The sequence below is a fragment of the Dryobates pubescens genome, chromosome 16 (genome assembly GCF_014839835.1).
Source record: "Dryobates pubescens isolate bDryPub1 chromosome 16, bDryPub1.pri, whole genome shotgun sequence".
NCBI classification, from domain to species: Eukaryota; Metazoa; Chordata; class Aves; order Piciformes; family Picidae; genus Dryobates; species Dryobates pubescens.
The window spans coordinates 7,528,298-7,542,360 of record NC_071627.1 but is presented as its reverse complement, the minus strand read 5'-3'; the positions used below and the strand labels follow the sequence as shown (position 1 = coordinate 7,542,360).

Here is a 14,063-nt window from a genome sequence, read left to right as displayed (position 1 = left end):
CAGGTGGAGGCAGGTACCTTCTTACCATCAGCAAGAGGGGGCCAGGCTGTCCCCCCTGCATTTCCTGTGAATACCTGTGGTGTTTGGGACCAATGGCAGCAGCATAGCCATTAACAGGGGAAGCTGAGGAGAAGCAAAGAGCAGGTAGCAATTTGGAGGTGCTCCTCACCCTTCCTGTGCCCTAGTGCACCTAAGGAGGCAACTAAAAACCAAAAGATGCCTGATCCTGCCCAGTTTCACATCTGTAGTCTTGGTCTGCAGCATGTGAAAGTAACATCAGCCTTCAGCAGAAAGCAAGCACTGGGGTGCAGGGTTTGTGCCCAAAGGTGCTACGAAATACTGGCTTCAGATTATGCACAAGACAATTTGTGTAGCTGGCACTGGAATTGTGTTGATGAAACCTGGGGTACATAAAGAAGAGAGAGGCCAACAGGTTGAGGGAGGTTCTCCTGCCCTTCTACTCTGCCCTGCTGAGGCCACATCTGGAATACTGTGTCCAGTTCTGGGCTCCCCAATCCAAGAAGGGCAGGGACTTGCTGCAAAGGATACAGCAAAGAGCTGTGAGGATGCTGAGGGAAGTGGAACATCTCTCTTGTGAGGAAAGGCTGAGAGAATTGGGGCTTTTTAGTCTGGAGAAGAGAAAGCTGAGGGGGATCTCATCAATGCTGATCAATACTAAGGGTGGGTGTCAGGAAGATGGGACCAGCCTTTATTCAGTGGTATCAAGTGAGAGGATGCCACGTGATACAGGGGGTATTGGGCACAAATTGGAACCTAAGAAGTTCTGTCTGAACCCAAGGAGGAATTGCTTTGAGGGTGACAGAACACTGGCACAGATTGCCCAGAGAGGTGTTGGAACCTCCACCTCTGAAGAGATTCAAAACACACCTAGGTGTGTTTCTGTGTGACTTTCTCTAGGTGAACCTGCCCTGGCATGTGGGTTTGACTCTGAATTCCAGAGGTCCCCTCCAGCACCTACCACTCTGTGATTGTGCAACGCAGCACAGGCAGGAGAGAGATGACTGAGCTTTGTTATTCCAGAACAACGTGATGGAGGCAGGAGGGACTGTGACCACCTATCTGGAAGAATTTATTAAAGCCTTGAAAAGCAGCAGAGCGAGGCTGGAGGAGAGACTAATAGCCCAGAAGCTGAAGAAAATCCAGGATGCTGGGAAGTCATGCCTTGGGTGGCTGGTACGTTTGGCCTGGACTCTGCTCGTTCTTTAGATGACCATAAAGAAGCAGGAGAGGCTTAGGGTGGAGATTAGGAAAGAATTCTTTACAGAAAGAGTGGTCAGGCATTGGAACAGGCTGCCCAGGGAGGTGATGGAGTCACCATCCCTGGAGGTGTTCAAGAAAGTGTGGATATGGCACTTGGGGACATGGTTTAATGGCCATGGTGGTCTTAGGCTAGAGGTTGGGCTTGATCTTGGAGGTCTTTTCCAACCAACCCAATTCTATGATTCTGTGAGAAAGGACACCATGGGGTTTGGCCTGGTTGTATTGAGATGAAGTTCCCAACTCAGCAGTTTCCCTCCAGCAGTTTGGACACGGTCCTGGTGACTCACTTGCTCTGCTCACCTCTTCCCAATGTCTCCTTGCCAAGAGAAAGTCCATCATTTGGTGGAGGTACCCTGGGGCAGGCAGGGACTGGGAGACCCCAATACTGCCTAACCTCAGGGGCAGAAGCTGCTCTCACTGTGGGTTGGCTGAATTAGGTGAAACTTGCTGTCCCACCCTATCACCTTCCTGACAGCCTTCATGGTCTTAAAATTAAGACAAAAACCTACAGCCAGGGAATGGAATGTGACTTGTGTATCTGGATTCTGTTCTTCTAACTTCTCCTCTCTTCCCCCAAGGAGCAGGACTGGGAGCCAGTGGAAGAGGAAGACTTTTTAAGCAATTTGGAATATCTCCTGAGGTTCCTGAATCACTATGTCCTCTCAGATGAGACAAAGTAGTTCTTCAAAGAAGTTTGAAGCATCCCTGAGTCCAGCCTGCCAGGAGACCTGGGCTTTGCACCCCCCTCATTAGTGTATCCTTACTCCATTGAGCAAGGCTGTTGGGAGCTGTTATTTATTCATAGATCTATTCATATTTATTTATTCTATTTATTTGTAGAAACTTCCAGTTATTTATTTTTACAATGAAGAAATGCAAGAATTGTCTACTTTAGGAACCTGCTCTTTACTGGGGTGCGAGGAGCACTTCTGTGGATCCAGCCTGGGGGTTGCTCTCACTCTCTCTCTCTCTCTCTAACCACACTAGCCCAAGCCACAGCCCCAGGGCTTGGCTCTGCATCACCAGAGTGCTCTGAAAGCTGGGACCAAGCCACCCTGCAAGATGGGGACAGGGACCATCATTGTCACCCAGCACTTTCTCAGCCCTCAGGACCAGCCTGAAGCCTGGGATGCAGCCCACAGGACAGCTGTTGGCTTTGCCTCCGCTGAGCCACCACCAAGCACGACCGACAGTGGCTCTCAAAAATGTCAGAGCTTAGGAAACCACAGAACCTTTGTGGTCTTCAATTATTAAGACACACCAAAAAAAGACCTCAGCAAGCCCCAGAGAGGCTGCATGCAAATGGAAAGCAATACTCACACCCACTGAGAGAATGAAGGTGAAGATGACTTTCACTCAGCCCTGCCGGTGGGGACAAAAGGCCTGAGCAAAGCCTGGTGACTAAGAACCTGGTGAATAGAATGGTTTATGTTGGAAAGGACCTTAAAGATCATCTAGTTCCAACCCCCCTGCCTTGGGCAGGGACACCTTCCACTAGAGCAGGTTGCTCATCCATCCTGACCTTGAGCACCTGCAGGGAGGGTTTATCTACAGCCTCCCTGGGCAACCTGTTCCAGTGTCTCACTGCCATCACTGTAAAGAATTTCATCCTAATCTCCAGTCTGAATCTGCCCTCCATGTGCCTTTTCTTCCCAACCAAACCAAGCCTTCATTTCATAGATCTTAATGTTGCATTCTGGCAACGTCACCACTTCGTTCCTGCAGCTGAGGCTTCCTCCTCTGAAGGTGTTTTAAAAGTGAGTAGATGGGGCATGCTCCAGTGGTCATGGAGGTGTTGGGTGGAAGGTTGGACCTACTGATCTTAAAGGTCTTTTCCTTCCTCAATGGTTCTGTAACCCTATTCTGTGAGCTTGCAGAGCATTTCCACATCTCTGTGGGAGGTTTGGGGCATTTTCAAAGGAGAGTCTCATCAAAGGAGGCAGCTCTCACCCTTTACATTATGCTTAAAAGAACTCTAGGAGAGGTAACCAAACTCTAATGGAATCTGCACAATAAATCTCTTGCACAAAGGTGTAACTGCTATGCTTCTCTTATTATTTGGTGGTGGTTTATGGGGGTTCAAGGAATCACAGAATCTCGGCACGGGAGGAGTTGGAAGGCACCACTGGAAATCATCCATTCCAAACACCCTGCTGAATCAGGCTCACCCACAGCAGCTTGCTCAAGACCACAGTGTCCAGGAGGGTTTGGAATCTCCCTAGAGAAGGAGGCTCCACAGCTTCTCTGGGCAGCCTGCTCCAGGGCTCCAGCACCCTCACACCAGACAAGTATTTCCTCCTCATCAGATGGAACCTCCTGAGTTCCAGTTTGTGCCCCTTGCCCTGTCACTGGGCATCACTGAGAGCAGTCTGGCCCCATCCTCTTGCCCCCCACCCTTTAGCATTGAGAAGATCTAAAAAAGCTTAGTTTGGTCCAGTCAGGGTTTTCAGCTGGTGAGGTTTTAACAGTTTCAGGAGGGGTTTCTATTCAGAAAGGTATCAGTTTATTATATAGTCTACAGATGATTGGTACCTCTGTGTAGGGGATCACCATAGGAGGTCCAGGACCTCCTAAGACCTCTTGTGTTTTCAGATTTGAGTAAGACTTGCCCTCAGATAGTGAGGGAGGATTTTGTTTCCTACCTTTCACTTTATGACAAACACCTCCCTGCAGCATCTCCCCTTTCCCACCTGGCTGGACATTCTGCATTTCAGGAAGATCCACCCATACAGAAGAAATCAAACATTTAGCAAACAGCCATAAAACCCTCTTTGGAGATGGAGAAACAGTGCTAGATGTCTCCACCGACCATCAGACTCATAGGGCACACACCTTCCCTTCCAAGGGGATTCTCCCACTGGAATCCCACCTTTAGGAAGCAATCCTAGCCAAGCCTGTCATCTTTATCTACATTTGCAAGCATCACTGAGCACATGGAAGTAAAAATTCCCTCAATTCAGGGAGAGCTGAGCAGAGAGCAGTGCTTGTGCAAGCCATGGTGTGCCTCTGGGATCCCCCAGACACCACAGTGCCTGCAGGGAAGGGTGGGTGGACCAGGCAGGGAAATCCATGCTGAAATCTGCAGGGATTACTTAATTCTTCAAACATGTTCTTAGCCTTGATAATAATTTTAATGGTACCTGCAAAGGAGTTTCCTGGAGGTGGGGGAAGGCACACAGAGACATTGTATGAACAGGAAAACCCCAACCCAACAGTAGGTTCAGCCATCACCAACCTGCCTCCCCCACACAGTCAAAAATAAAGCTTTATCCAACACCCACAGCAATGCAGAGCACACAGAAAAGGTTCAACATCTTTGGTGGCTCATCCTTTAAGCAGGTGAGAGAGCAGAGGAAGGGGACACCAAGTATATCTGCACTTCAGGATGATGCCCACACCATCACTTGAAAGACCCAAGATGCTACATAAGAAAGACAGGGACCTGTTGGAGCAGGGCCAGAGGAGGCCACAGCAATGCTGGCAGGGCTGGAAGCCCTCTGCTGTGAGGCCAGGCTGAGAGAGTTGGGCTTGTTCAGCCTGGAGAAGAGAAGGCTCCAGGAAGACCTTATGGTGGCCTTCTAGTCCATCAAGGGCTGACCAGAAAGCTGGGGACAGACTTTTTTTAGCAGGGCCTGTTGTGACAGGATGGAGGGTGATGGTTTGAACTGAAAGATGGAGATTTAGCCTGGAGAGAGGGAAGAAATATTTCCCACCTGTATATTTTGTACATATTCATTGCATTCCATTGTGGATTGTAGTTTTGCTTATGAATACAGCTTGCATTTGCTTCCACCTGAGCTGGTCTGGCAAAGTTAATGTTGGGGGGGAAATTTCAACCACCACAGAGGGTAACCTCTGGATGTGGCCCACAGGTCTCCCAGAGAGGTGGGAGAACCTGGACAGAGCTCTGAACAACCATCTCTAGTTGCTGATGTCCCTGCTGATTGCAGAGTGGTTGGACTAGATGACCTTTAAAGGTCCCTTCCCACTCAAACCACTCTGTGATTCTACACTCGAGCTCATCTCCCCTAGGCTGGCACACAGCCTGCTGAAAAGAGGCTGGAAGCTGGATCAAGCCCAACATACTGCATCTGAGGCTGCCCTTGTGTGCAAGGGGAAGGAGCAGTCACAATCTTCCAGGGTGGGTAACACTGCTAGGAAATGGGCCATGGTCCTGTGGGGTGTGAGGGGAAAGCTTGGGAAAAGGCTCAGCTTGCTCCCAAAGCAAGTTCTACATTTGTCAGCATAAATCTTCTGAGAGGAAGACAAAACAGTAGAATTGCTTTGGTTGGGAGAGACCTTTAAGATCACCAACTGTTAACCCAGCACTGCCAGGTCACCACTAAACCATGGCCCTCTGCACCACAGCTCCATGGATGGGAAACCTCTCAGGGAATGGGAACTCCACCACTGCCCTGGGCAGCCAGGGCCAGGGCTTGACAGCCTTTTTGGAGAGGCAATAGAGCAATGGGACTGGACTATGGGGAGGTGCTGTGGAGAAGTAATGTTGGAAAATGGTTCAATTGGAGCAGGCTGAACCCACCACCATCGCTTCCAGGTGCCTGGGGAACAGCAGATGCATGTACCTCCAGACTCTACCTTCCCCATCACTTGTTAAAGTGCAAATTAAACTGCTATCACTGTAAACTGGGGCGTCTCCCCAGGCAGCATCTCGGGGTCTTGGGCTGCAGTACATCACAAAGCAGGCAGCTCACTCAGCACCACTGAGGTTTGGCAAGAGCTTCTGCTCCAAATAAAAGAGAAAATCCATCTCAGCCTGCAGCTAGCAGTGGCTGTTCTCTAGGTGGCAGCTCTTGCCTGTGCCACGGCATAAGCCAGAGGAGCTGGGAGGGGAAAGGCTGCCAGTTTGCTACTCACTCATGATTCTAACCAACTTTTCTCAGTATTACTCAAAGAGCTCAGAAGTGTCACAGAAAGGGTTCAGACTTGTTGTTTTCTGGACACACTTTGAAAAGGGTTTGTGTGCATCAGATTCACCTGCAGCACCCTAGCTAGACCTACTGAGAAAGGCATCTTAGAATACATAGAATAAACCAGGTTGGAAGAGACCTTCAAGATCATCGCGTCCAACCCATCAACCAATCCAACACCGCCCAAGCAACTAACCCACAGCACCAAGCTGCTCTCCGAGACCTTTGGCCTCCTGATAACATCTTGCTGCTTCTCTCCAGCAGCTCTTTGACATTAAGGCAGAGTACATTTTCCTGGTGGGTATTAAAAGGAGCCAAGCTGGCCCAAATGGTATGAAAACCATTCAGTCCATAGCTTGAGTAGGTGTTGGGATGTGCCTGATGGCTTAGATGATGGTACAGCCTATAGAGCAGCGTGGATCTGCTTATTAGAACCTCAGACCACACAGAAGTTTGTCCTAATATCCAACCTAAACCTCCCCTGGCACAATTTCAGGCCCTCAGTCCTTCTGTTCTGCACACACATGACACAAAGCCTCTCATTGTCTTTGAGAAGTGTTACCTGAGGGCCAGAGTGTCATTAACCAAGCAAACCCTAATTCTCAGGAAGGGGCAGCTGCCAGCTGAAACTGGAGCTCTGCACAGGCTGTCACAGCAATTAGCCACCTCAGGAGAAGATCCAGCCCTCACACTTACTGATGACATGGACAAACAGCCTTTTGTGTCCTTTCCAGCCCAAAGAAAGCTTCTTCCACAACAAAGCAGGGCTGCTCTGGATGGCTGAGCACCCATCTGCTCCCATCATGCCTGCCCACATCATGCTGTAGAGGTGAGGATGATGGATTAGGTCCTAGAGGCTCATTCTTCACCTGATATTAGCTTCAGAGGTGCTGAAATCTTTAAACTGCAATAATTTACATTAACATTGGATGTAATCTTATCTGAAAATCATTAGCTTTAGGGCTGTGTTACTAATCTTCTCAGATATAAATCACAGAATCATTTTGGTTGGAAGAGACCCCTAAGATCATCAAGTCCAGCTGTCAGCCCAACAACCCAACACCACCATGGCCATGAAACTATGTCCCCAAGTGCCATGGCCACACATTTCTTGAACACCTCCAGGGATGGGGACTCCATCACCTCCCTGGGCAGCCTGTTCCAATGCCTGACCACTCTTGCAGCAAAGAAACTGTTCCTAATCACCAACCTAAACCTCCCCTGGCACAGCTTGGGGCTGTTTCATCTTCTCCTATCACTTGTTACTTGGGAGAAAAGACTGACCCCCATCTCACTCCAGTCTCAATTCAGGGAGTTGAAGGGAGGAATGAGGTCTCTTCTCAGCCTCCTTTTCTCCAGGCTGAACAACCCCAGTTCCCTCAACTGCCCTGTTCTCCAGACCCTTCCACAGCTTCATTGCTTTTCTCTGGACTTTCTCCAGCACCTCAATGCCCTTGGAGTGAGTGGCCCAAAACTGAACCCAGTATTTGAGGTGTGGCCTCACCAGTGCTGAGCAACAGAGGGATGATCTCCACCCTACTCCTGCTGGTCACAGTGGCCAGGAGGCTGGTGGCCTTCTTGGCACACATTGCTTACAGCTATCAACCAACACCCTGAGGTCCCTTTCTGCTGGGCAGCTTCCCAGCCACTCTGCCCCAGGCCTGGAGCATTGCATGGAGCTGCTGTGCACTTTGCACTTGAATGTGTCCTTTTCCAGCACCTTGTCCATCATTAGTGCCCTTCCACACTGCTCTTGCTTGTGTTGACACATTTCTCTGGAGACTTCAGGAAGTTTGCCAGATCATTAATCATAGCTGTTTCTCACATCAGACACACTGCTACTTCAGCTGCATGTGCTGTTTTCTTTCCCTATTTTAGTGATTTATGAAGGCGATAAGATACCAATCACATCCTGCACTCACCCAGCTGCTCTATATAAGGGAGCTCAGCCCCTGCCAAGAGAGTCAAGCCCGAATTCAGATACAAGGATCGAGCTCCCAGACATCACACCTCCAAAATGTACCTCCACTTGGGTTTTCTACTCTTCACCTCTTGGGCATCCAGCTACTTTCTCCCTCTGAAGGCAGCTCTGCAGAGCGAGAGCATCATCCATGAAATGCTTTGCTTACTTGAAGCTGAGAGAGAGACCATCAAAGTAAATCATTTTCTGCTTTCCCCCAACCCCAGCTTTGCTTTCTGAGACAGTTTGCACTGCTCAGCTAACAGATCTCTGTTGTTTTCAGGAGCGGTTCCTCAGACCTCTTCACATCAAGGTAAGAAGCTCTTGTTTCCTGTCCCATTGCTGTCAGTCTCCAAAGGGAACTTGAAGTGCAGCCTCTGGTATTGCAGGGCTGAGGACACCAAAAGGCAGGATGTAGAACACAGGCTGAGGTGGGACTGCCAGCTGGGGAGCCAGGGCTTCACCCCCTTTCTGCCCACTTGGGCTCCTCTTGCTGTCCCCAAATGCTGACACAAGGTCAGGTTTTCAAGATTCCATCAATGTGCCTAATAACACAAGCTGACTGCTAACAGAGATAAATAGCATGGCACAAGCCCAGCATTTATCAGTTCTTATCAATGCATTGCTGGGGTGACCTGCAGGAAAGCAGAGAGAGAACAGGGCTCTCTTGAAAACCAACATCTGCTGCACAACAGCAGTTCAGCCCAGGAAGCTTCCAAGCACCAGCAGGATGACCCAAAGGCCATGCCACACTCCATCTGTCCTGTCAAGCAGAGCAACTCCAATTCACAGCCAGTAAACCTTGAGCAGTTTTCCATCTTGTGTGGACTGATAGCAGATTGTGTGTGAGGGACATGGTGCAGGCTCCAGAAAGCAAAACGCAGCAGATTAAAGGAATTCTTCTTAATTAGCAGACAGGGGCAAGGCACAGCTAGAAGAGGAATGAGGGCAGGGTCCTGCACCTGGGGAGGAATAACCTCCTGTGCCTGTACAGGTGAGGGCTGACCTGCTGGAAAGCAGCTCTGTGCAGAAGGACCTGGGAGTCATGTGGACAACAGGTTCACCATGAGCCAGCAATGTGCCCTCAGGCCAAGAAGGCCAAGGGTCTCCTGGAGTGCATTCAGAAGAGTGTGGCCAGCAGGTCACAGGAGGTTCTCCTCATCTCTGCTGCCCTAGTGAGGCCACAGATGGAGGACTGGGTCCACTTTTGGGCTCCCCAGTCCAAGAGAGACAGGGAATTACTGGAGAGAGTCCAGCAGATGCTAGGAAGATGCTGAAGGGCATCTGTCCTATGAGGAGGACAGGCTGAGAGCCCTGGGGCTGTTGAGCCTGCAGAAGAGCAGCCCCAGAGGGGTGTGTGCAACGCTCAGAAACAGCAGAAGGGTGGGGAGCAAGAGGCCGGGGCCAGACTCTTGTCAGTGGTGTCCAGTGACAGGGTCCTTCAAGAAATAAAAGCTTTCTGTTGCAAAGTAGAAAACTATTTGTTCTACCCTTTTTTCCCCCTCCCACCTAGAAAGAAAACTGTGCACATTACAACACTGAAAAATTCATTCATGAACTGAAGAGGATCCCCATGCACAGGTGTATGAAGCAAGTTGAAAAAGATATGGAAAAGCTAGAGCAAAACTGTCCTGGTTTGAAGGTAGGCTTCTACCATGTCTATGTGTTTCAAGTATTTTCTTGTAGCTATCCATTCATCCAGGATCTTTACATTGGGTGATGCTGTTCAAACTCCTGGTAGCTCACTCAGATGCATGCTAAGCAACCCAGGAGCTGGAAAGCCATGGGCACATCTCCAGCTGGGTGCTGCTGCTGCAGCTCCTGGGCTGCACCAATGTGTGCACCTTCATTCTTAGGGCCACGAAGGGGCTAAGGTAACTGGAGCATCTGTGAGTAGTACAGCATCTGCTGTAGTTGAGGACCCCCCCTGCTTACTGCAGAGGGGGTTGGACTAGATGACCTTTGGAGGTCCCTTGCAACTCAGACCATTCTATGATTCTGTGAAAGGCTGAGGGACCTGGGGGCCTGGAGAAGAGCAGCCTGAAAGGGGAATCTGATCAATGCTCAGCAAGAGATAAAGGGCATGGAGCACCAACTAGAACCCAGGAGGCTCCATCTGAACAGGAGGAGAAAATTCTATGGTGTGAGGGTGCTGGAGCCCTGGAGCAGGCTGCCCAGAGAGGTTGTGGAGTCTCCTTCTCTGGAGAGCTTCCAAACCCACCTGGACACTGATCCTGGGCAAGCTGCTGCAGGTGACCCTGATTTAGCTGAGATGTTTGACCAGATGATCTTCAGAGGTGCCTTCCAACACCCACCATGCTGGGATTTGGTGACTTATGATCTGTAGGAATTGTGTGAAAAGGTTTGGTGCTGGTGAAGGGCAGTTGGCTGGCCTCATCCTCCGCCCCAGTGAGCTGGGGAAGCTACAGGGAATGTGCAGCACTGGGGTGGAATCCCTCTGTAAGTCATGCATCAGTATCTTCTCTTTTCCTTTAGAAACCTCCATCCACTGATGAAAATTGCTTTGAGCTGGCAGAAACAAGCTTCTTACGGTTTAAAGAGAGCCTGGAAGAGTTCTTGAAATGGGTCAGTCACAAGCAGAACTGCAGCAGCATTGTGAGAAGCAAGTTGGATTTGTACCTGGACAGCAAGTGCAGCTGCCCTGACTCGTGGAAACACCCCAATGGCTTGTTCTAGGGAAGAGTCACCCAGGCAGCAAGGAGAAGGTGGGAAGGGGTGAAGAGAAGGTTGGCATGGTCTGTGCTAAGTGCTACAGCATGGAGGTGAATCCAAACTGTACCCAGCAATTAAAGATTCATACAATGAGCACAGCCAAGTATTGTCATTTCTGTCATGCAGGCATGGAACATGAAATGCCTTTATCTCACCAGAGATATCTAACAAGGCCTGAAGTTCATGGGGTTTTGCACAAAGAAAGCCCAACCCTGACTCACAGACCTGAGACCATTCAAAGGCTTCAAGGACTGGGGCCAGGGAAGGGTTCTCAATGGGTGGCTGAAGGATAAGGATGTTCAGGAGGGATTTACCATGTTCAGCACAACTCCATAAGGGGCAGAGTGAAAGGGAGAAAGAGACACAGCATTTATTAGCCACACAGAGAAACAAAAATCCTCTTTTCATGCTTCAGTCCAAACATAAGTAGCTTTCTAGCATGCTCAGAAGACCCTGCACCATCAGGCACCTCCAGGTTAATAGAGAAATGGGTATGGGGTGGAAGGGGTCTTGGTTTGGCTGCCTGCATCTTTCTGCATCCCATGCAAGATGAGCACTTTGGAAACACATCAGAGTGATCTGTGAAAATGGAAATGAGAGGATCAACTGGCAAATTTCAAAGTCTATGAGAACATGTGGAGTGCCCACACGATTTGGATAGCAGCAGGGTTCTGAAGGGCTATGTTCCACCAGCCAGGTAAAAGATGAGTGTCTGTGGCTGTGTGTGAAAGGAGGGGACCTGCACAAAGAAACAAACCTGCTGAATTACTGTGCTGGAATTAGCCACAGCACATACAGCAAACGCAACCAACTACTAACCTTCCACTTGGAGCAGCTGCTGAGCAATAGCTGAATTTCCTCATACCATCAGCCTCACCTTCAAAAGCACTCAGCTTAAAGCACTTCTGAACTTCCACTTAAAACCACTTTTGAAGTGGGTATCTTCCAATAGATCTCACTCTTGAAGCCACTGTTTTATGTTACTTATCTGTGATGTTACTTTAGTCCCAGGGTTCTAATTTATCTGTGATGTTACCTTAGCCCCAGAGTTCTACTTGAGGGGATGCAGCTTCCTCACCAAACTGTAGCTATCACATCAGTTAAAAAAACACACAAACAGAAAGCAGTTGAAGAGCACATAGCTTAGCTTCACAAACCCTGCAGATGAACACAAGAATACAGAATTAACCAGGTTGGAAAAGACCTTTGAGATCATCGAGTCCTACCTATCACCCAACACCATCCAATCAACTTCCAGCAATGGTGACTCCACCACCTCCCTGGGCAGCACATTCCAATGGCCAATCTCTCTTGCTGGGAAGAATTTCTTCCTAACATCCAGCCTAAACCTCCCCTGGTGTAGCTTGAGACTGTGTCTTCTTCTGTCACAGGTTGTCTGGGAGAAGAAACCAACCCCTACCTGGCTGCAACCTCGCTGTCCAATGCTTTGAGAAAGAACAGACCAAACCACACCACTTGAGGTGTTTGAGAAGCACATTGATATGGCGCTTTGGGACATGGTGTAATGGCATTAAACTGAAAGTTGGACTCAAGGATTGTAAAAACCTTTTCCAGCCAAAACAATTCTATGATTTTCTGGGGCTGGGCTGGTCAAACACAGAATCTGACAAAGCCAGGGACAGCTATCCCAGCCAGTGCATCAGCTGGGATGGTTGGCAGGAGAGTTGCCTTACCATCAGAAAGACATCCATTCTGCAGGAGGCCGTGATTTAGGTTGGACATTAGAAGAAACTTCTTCACTGAAAGGGTTCTCAAACACTGGAAGAGGCTCCCCAGGGAGGTGGTTGAATCCCCATCCCTGGGGATGTTTAAAAGAGGCACAGATGTGGAGCTGAGGGATATGGTTTAGCACCAGACCGGGCAGGATTCAAGAATGGTTGGACTCAAGCATCTTAAAGATCTTCTCCAACCAAAGCGATTCTGTGATTCCCAAGAGATCTTAGCAGACAACATATTTTTATTACCTCCTGTGGTCAGGTGTGCTGGGAAGCTTGGGATTTTCTGCTGAGCATCCACCCTGTCCCAGCAGCTCCTCCAAAGTGTTAACATTAGTGTCCTTCAACCTAACCTTTAAAACACTCGAGATGACACTCGGGCTTACCCCGGAAACTGTGGCATCCCATTGGCTTGATGAGAATGTACTGCAGCAGCCCCAGAGTGATTCATAAAGAGGGGAGAAGAAAAAAACAAACAGCTACCTACTCTCACTCCTACAACACCCTCTTGTAACTCCAGGTCACCACTTCTCTGTAGATGTTTACTGTTCAACACACCTACTTGCTGCCCTTTGATGAAGGAAAAGCAGAGAAGGAAACCATCTCAGAAGTCACTCTTGACCATCCAAATTAGGCTAGTAGCCTCACTTTCCTTTAGGGAAGGGTTCATTCTGAACTTACAGCCTTTTCCATACCTTCTTCCTGTGCACACACCTCTCCTCTTCCCAGCATGGAGGATGTCCAGGCCACCCCCAGCAGCACTGGCATGTCCAGATCGTGATATCCACACCAGATCATGACAGCCAAAGTCTGCTTGTCCAGGTTTCTTCCCCATGGTCTCCAGTTTTTAGTTCATGAAAAAAAATGTTTCCTTCTGAAAACTGGGCCTTGGTTTCACTCTAAGCTCACCTACAAAGCTCCACAACTCTGGGCAGGGAAAATGGTGATATCCCAGCTCATTGCACAAAGTTCATGGATGGATAAAACACTCAATGATTTAACTTCTACTTTGAAGATATTGGTCAGAACTGCAGAGGAGAAACCAAAGATGATGCTGCCACTTAACTGCAAATTGTGTCCCGTTCTGTCTCGCCACCACCTTCTCTCACATGAGAGCTTCCTGATATACAGATGAAAGCTCTGCTGTTACCCACTGTTACCTCCACTTGACATGCTATGGACACAGAGTTTGGGATCCATAACATCACAAACCCACCAGCTCCAGCACACTCTTAGGTGCCTATGGACAGTGGGGCATCAACCCAGCATGTTCCCTTGTCCCCACACAGCCAGCTGGCATCACTACCCCTACACCCACGAGCAACAGCAGCAAAATAGGAGTAGATCATCAGCTCCAGAAAATATCACAGGGTGTTTTAACTGGAAACAAGCAATATCACAAGTTTGTTCTGATAAGAGAGT

At 49.0% G+C, this 14,063-nt stretch overlaps 1 protein-coding gene across 1 annotated transcript; it reads left to right on the top strand.

The window, feature by feature from the left end:
* The first annotated feature begins 1,050 nt into the window (after nucleotides 1-1,050).
* On the top strand, nucleotides 1,051-10,918 carry LOC128897975 (uncharacterized). Its single transcript, XM_054168655.1, has 6 exons — nucleotides 1,051-1,194; nucleotides 1,860-1,957; nucleotides 8,277-8,367; nucleotides 8,456-8,485; nucleotides 9,686-9,814; nucleotides 10,669-10,918. Exons 1-6 carry the CDS (start codon nucleotides 1,051-1,053, stop codon nucleotides 10,867-10,869), a joined length of 693 nt encoding a protein of 230 aa, XP_054024630.1. The 3' UTR covers nucleotides 10,870-10,918.
* The last annotated feature ends 3,145 nt before the right edge of the window (nucleotides 10,919-14,063 follow it).

Excerpts from the sequence above, each read along its gene's own strand:
- LOC128897975 (XM_054168655.1), top strand. The coding sequence starts at position 1,051 with ATGGAGGCAGGAGGGACTGTGACCACCTATCTGGAAGAATTTATTAAA. Across the intron at positions 1,195-1,859 it reads AGTCATGCCTTGGGTGGCTG|GAGCAGGACTGGGAGCCAGT; the intron begins GTACGTTTGGCC and ends TCTTCCCCCAAG. Across the intron at positions 8,368-8,455 it reads CTGAGAGAGAGACCATCAAA|GAGCGGTTCCTCAGACCTCT; the intron begins GTAAATCATTTT and ends TGTTGTTTTCAG.